Source organism: Gorilla gorilla, chromosome 14 (assembly GCF_029281585.2).
Source record: "Gorilla gorilla gorilla isolate KB3781 chromosome 14, NHGRI_mGorGor1-v2.1_pri, whole genome shotgun sequence".
NCBI classification, from domain to species: Eukaryota; Metazoa; Chordata; class Mammalia; order Primates; family Hominidae; genus Gorilla; species Gorilla gorilla.
The window spans coordinates 90,560,882-90,566,881 of NC_073238.2; the positions used below are offsets into that span (position 1 = coordinate 90,560,882).

At 38.0% G+C, this 6,000-nt stretch overlaps 1 protein-coding gene across 50 annotated transcripts in view; it reads left to right on the forward strand.

Moving 5' to 3' along the window:
- Positions 1-3,662, forward strand: part of LMO7 (LIM domain 7) — a 222,114-nt gene extending 218,452 nt beyond the window's left edge. For 21 of the 50 annotated variants that reach the window (XM_063697426.1, XM_063697428.1, XM_055360521.2 and 18 more), the window contains 3 exons: positions 249-357; positions 1,490-1,592; positions 2,905-3,662. In XM_063697426.1, the coding sequence (XP_063553496.1) occupies positions 249-357; positions 1,490-1,592; positions 2,905-2,927 (235 nt within the window). In that variant the 3' untranslated portion in view covers positions 2,928-3,662. Of the gene's footprint in view, positions 1-248; positions 358-1,489 lie in introns of all 50 variants that reach the window. The other 29 variants (XM_063697422.1, XM_063697424.1, XM_063697425.1 and 26 more) reach the window with 2 other exon arrangements.
- Positions 3,663-6,000: the final 2,338 nt, after the last annotated feature.

The following is a 6,000-nucleotide window of genomic DNA, read 5'->3' on the forward strand; positions in this document are numbered from 1 at the left end:
TAATTACACTGAAATTGCTCATTTATGTGAATAGGTGTCAAGGGTCTCAGAGCTGCCATGGAGATGGTTCAAGGTTAGAGTATAATCAAGGCACTCTTTAGTTGGCTGGTAAAAGTTATTCTCCCACAGATGTATGTATAGAGCTTTTCTTAAATTATTATCAATGTTAATAGCAGAGTGTGACTTTTAAAGAAGAATCTTGAGCTGCCCAGGTGAAAGCCTCCATTCCATTCTTGTTCTGCATCTAGGTCAGTCAGTGGGAAGCGCATATGCTCCTACTGCAATAACATTCTGGGCAAAGGAGCCGCCATGATCATCGAGTCCCTGGGTCTTTGTTATCATTTGCATTGTTTTAAGGTGAGACTGAGACAAACAGCTTGCAGGCCTGCAAAGCTTTGCTTGGAGAGCGCATGGCTTCTTTGAGCCGCTGGGTGTAGATGTGCCACTAACAAGCTAGGTGCTGTATTCGTCAATCTGTGCTGCATTTGAGTCACAAATTGCTTGCTCCTCCCTAGTTCTCAAATCTTGAACCTTGTTTTAAAACTTAAATCTGGAAAAATTTTGCATTTTCTATTTCTAATCTGTTAGAATTCTATACATTTACAGTACATAAGTTGCTTTCTCTAAGATGCTGTCAGAGGCATACTTGAAATATAATTTACAAATAACCTACTAGTGTTGTTAAGGGCAAGGACACATACAGTTATCACAGTGTCTGAAAGCCTAGCTTTGAGTAGGAAGAACATGTAAGGAAAACCATTACCATTGTAGCTATTTTTATAATTGCACAGCCTGTTTATACCTGATAGGTTTTCACACATAAGAAGGAACTAAGGCTGTAATTGTTTGTTTTTGTAATCTCTGTCTCTAAAGACATATCTGTTTGATTCTTGAACTTGCATTGGGCCAGAGAAAGATTCTGGTTGTTGATCCTGGAGGCCCGCAGACCACAGCTTGTTTAAGCCTGTCCATTGCTGGCTTGGGCTGTTCCTAGGCAGAGCAGAATGAGTCAAGATAATTAGAGTTTGGGCACGTGGAATCGAAATATCCAGCCTTGAAGTGAGGCGCTGTGTGGGAACACTTGCTAAGCTAGTGCAGCAGGGACACCGGGAGCGGCCCACCCCAGGGTGGAGTGCCAGGGCCCAGCCTTCATTCACTCTGGCCACTTCTTTCATGGGGGGCCTTACCTGCCATTCCTCTGGGAGGATAAAAACTAAATTTCTTTAAGTCAATCAGCAAATTATTTCTATTTTTGGGGAGTATATTTAGACTGGTCATCTTGGCTCTTAATATTGGCTTTATGAATTCTTTAACGTCTTATCTGGCGGGCTTGATTTTAATCTACTAATCATCTTTCGGCCTTTTTTTTTCTTTGCTGAAATGTATCTAAGAGCTTAGAAGTAGCATTCTGCTCATTTCCCCCCCACCCCCAGGAGGGCCCCAAGCTTTCTTGAGCTGACTGATTGTGGATGTTTTTTTTGTTCCCCAGTGTGTTGCCTGCGAGTGTGACCTCGGAGCTTCTTCCTCAGGAGCTGAAGTCAGGATCAGAAACCACCAACTGTACTGCAACGACTGCTATCTCAGATTCAAATGTAAGACAGCAAATCAGAGAGAAAATTTCTTGCCTTTTAAGGAGGCCACGGGTTCCCATGCATTTCCCTGAACCTGCAGCGAGCTCCCCTCCAAGTTCACTGCCATAGGATTCCAGGTTTCAAGAATTGTAGTGTGTTCCCTTCAAAGAGTGTGTATAGTGAATTGGTCACTGTTCAGGGTTCCAGCTACACAGGAGTAGGTTGTAGGACCAAGGAATGGAGAGGAACAGTGTCCAAAAGTCAGGATGGTGTCTTGTGTCATCTGCCCAGAGTCCACAGAGACCTTTAATGACTCAAGAATACAAACAAACCAAAACACTTAAATGAATCTTCTATGTAGGATTTGTTTCTTGACTAAAGATTGGTCCTTCATCAACTTCTATTATTTAACAATGGGCTTTGATTATGTGATTTAGAATATGACCAACTTTAAAAAATATTGTTCTATGTAATATAAAATAAGTCAGTTTATGCTTTATGTTAATATATGTCAATATATAATTTTAAAAGGAAAGTATTAACTATGGTGTTTCAGTGTCATTTTTGGAAAAAATGAGTTTTTCAAAAAACTTCAAATGCTACTTTGCATCTAAGCATGTGTTTGTGTGTTATAAAAGGTAGGCTAGCATAACTAGGTTGTGTGTTGTGTATAGCTACAGCAAGACAAGTATTACTGCTGTTTTATATTTTAAACCTTGATGCTGGTAACATGTGTTTCTTCCTTATTGTGAAAGGGTGTTACAAGTGGTATCAGCAAAACCATTTGCTTTTGAACTCTGAGGTATTTATATGGCCCCTATGTGAAGAGTGCTTTGGAAATGGTTTAAGCCCAGTCAACTCTCTTTTATCTGTCCGTGGGTTCTGAGCCTTCCTGCTGCAGCTGTCCAGTCCTTTCCTGGATGCTGACACTGAGGTTGGAGAAAGTCAAGGCTGGGCATGTACTGGTGGGGGGTGTGTGTATGTGTGTGTGTTTTTCTCTCTCTCATCAAATTCCAAAGCCAAATAGAAATGATTTCTGGAATCATCATTGTAAAATTGCCCATGCCTTTTCTCTCCTCCAAAACAAATAATAGAGAGTTGAGTGTAATTTATTTCTATTGTGAGCAGTTCATTTTTACTCCATTTTTACAAATAAAGAATTCCAGAGACGAGACACTGAGACTTGCCTAGCTTTATCCTAAGAGTGAGTGACAGGTTACTCTTTCTACCTCATTGGGCCACTTTCTGAGTGATGACTGCTATGTATCCCAGGTGGCAATATTCACGTTTCTGAATCTAAGCACTTTTCTTTCTTTTCTCCTTGCCCGATCAGCTGGACGGCCAACCGCCATGTGATGTAAGCCTCCATACGAAAGCACTGTTGCAGATAGAAGAAGAGGTGGTTGCTGCTCGTGTAGATCTATAAATATGTGTTGTATGTCTTTTTTGCTTTTTTTTTTTTAAAAAAAAGAATAACTTTTTTGCCTCTTTAGATTACATAGAAGCATTGTAGTCTTGGTAGAACCAGTATTTTTGTTGTTTATTTATAAGGTAATTGTGTGTGGGGAAAAGTGCAGTATTTACCTGTTGAATTCAGCATCTTGAGAGCACAAGGGAAAAAATAAGAACCTAAGAATACTTTTGAGGCAGATAATGATCTAGTTTGACTTTCTAGTTAGTGGTGTTTTGAAGAGGGTATTTTATTGTTTTTTTAAAAAAGGTTCTTAAACATTATTTGAAATAGTTAATATAAATACATAATTGCATTTGCTCTGTTTATTGTAATGTATTCTAAATTAATGCAGAACCATATGGAAAATTTCATTAAAATCTATCCCCAAATGTGCTTTCTGTATCCTTCCTTCTACCTATTATTCTGATTTTTAAAAATGCAGTTAATGTACCTTTATTTGCTTGATGAAGGGAGCTCTATTTTCTTTACCAGAAATGTTGCTAAGTAATTCCCAATAGAAAGCTGCTTATTTTCATTAATGAAAAATAACCATGGTTTGTATACTAGAAGTCTTCTTCAGAAACTGGTGAGCCTTTCTGTTCAATTGCATTTGTAAATAAACTTGCTGATGCATTTAACGAGTGGGTCGTCTTTTTCTTAGGTGTATGTGCCTGACCTCAGGCCTTTTAGCCATATTTCAGTATGTGGCCTTTTTTGATGTTATGTTTTATCCAGTAGCTTTACTAAGGTATAATTGATGTAATAAACTGCATATATTTAAAGTGTATACTTTGACAAATTTTGACATGGTGTATACCTTCAAAACTATGCCACAGTCTGGATGTGTTTACTGAAACATTTTAATAAGGAAGTTTATTTTTGATAAAGTTATGTTTTTGGATACAATATATTTGCATGGTGAGAGTGATGAATTGTTGGATCATTTGAATAAAATCTTTTACTAACCCCATGATAAAAGGAGAAGACAACAGTGAGCTTAGAATATCTATAAAGCAAAAAATGTAGTCTCTTGTTTAAAAAATCTGGAGTGGGAATGCAAGGATACAAAACTTTAGCATGCTTTGCGCAAAAATTTAAACTTACTGGAATCTTTTATAATAATGTAAGTGGAATGGAGGATTCTAGGAACTGAGAACTGTATTGGAATAGGTTCAAAATATGTAAGAAATGCTAATGTGGGAGATAAAAATTTTATTTAGTACTTATTCTGATTATTATTAAAGTAATAATGTGTTCCTTGAGGATAACTTGTCAAATGCCCCAAAGCATAAAGAATATAATTCTGAATCCCAAATTCCAAAGACAAGAACTCTGTGTTTGAATTCATTCTGCATATAATTATTTATAAGTATAGATTGTGAATTTTTTCATGTTCTTAAAATTATTTTTATCTTTTTTCATGGTTGCATAGTGCTCCATTGTTTGGCCTTGGTAATATTTAGTTGATAATTCCATTACTGTGTATTTTTCAGTTGTTTCTAAGATCAAACATTTTAATATGTGCATGTTATATATAAATATGTAAATTCTGTGATACTCTATGATCATCTCTTTCTTTATATTATTTTCATAGACATGAAATAGTTGCTTAGAGATTATGCATTTTAAGACACTCATAGTATATATTGCCAAAGTGGTTTCCAGAAAGGCACTGCTGGCTTCGACTCCTATAAGCAGCACGTGGGCTTGTTCATCTCACTGCATGTTTATGAAGATACAGTTCTTTTGCCTTGTTCTCTGCCTGATGTATATGCAGAGGCAGCCCTCAATATGCAGTGGTTGAATAAATGAATGAAGAAACCACTATCAATTTCTGCCTTGTTAATTCTGTTTTTCACTGTCCCCAGAGGATGCCTTAATTCTGCCATCATTTTAGTTTCCTTATCCAACATCCTTTCTGACCATTGCTCCTTTTCATCTAAGCCTTTTGTCTTTTCATCTGCTCTTGTTTTCTTATGATTTTTTTCCCCATTTCTCACATTATCTTACTTAGTGATAACATTTCTGTTAGTACAAATTATAAGTACAGTTTTCAGAGCTATTTTCTTCTAGGATACCGGCTCTACATTTATATAAGCCCCTGGGTATTTGTTACTTCACCTAGGAACAAGGGAAGAGTCCAGCCCTTCAACAAATTTTTTAATTCATACTTTATGCTCCAGGCACTGCTTTTGGCACCATGGGTAGAACAGTGAAGAAATACAGTCTTGGCTCTGATTGGTCTTATTTTTCTGGCTGAGGGAGGTGATAAAACAATACATGAAAAAATAACATGCAGGTGGCGATGAGAGCAACAAAGAACAAATACTGGGTAAGAAAGATGCAAGTGCTGGAAATGGAAGTTTGACAGTGCTTTTTATACAGGTGGTCAGGGACAGCCTTTTGATATTTGGGCCAAAGTTTGAAGAAATGAAGGAACAGAGACTTGATGGAAAAGCATTCCAGACACAGGGAGCAGCAAGTGACAAGGCTTGGCGCAGGAGAGTATTTGGTGTGTCCAGGAAGCAAGTGTGGTTGAGTGGAGTGAGTGTGGAGGGTTTAGGAGCCATGGGGAAGTGGAGGGCACAGAGCAGCAGTGGTTGCAGGACATGGGCTCTTATATTCTGAATGGAAGAGAAAGACTCCGGAGAGTTCTGAGAAGAGGAATGAAACAAACTGACTGTTGTGTTAAAAGGACTGCCACAGACTGCTGTATGAACAAGACTGCAGAAGGACAGGCAAAAGCAGGGAGACCAGTTTGGAGCCTATTGAAATTATCCAGGCAAAAGATGACATTTGCTTCAACAGGATGGGTGTAGGGGAGGTAGTGAGGAGAGGGAAGATTGTAGTGTGTGTGTGTTCTGAAGGTGAAGCTGGTAGAATTTGATCAAGATTGGATGACGCAAAAGAGGGCAGAGTAAAAAATGAATCTGAAATGTTGGCCTGAGGAGCTGGAAAAATGGAATTGCCTTTTTC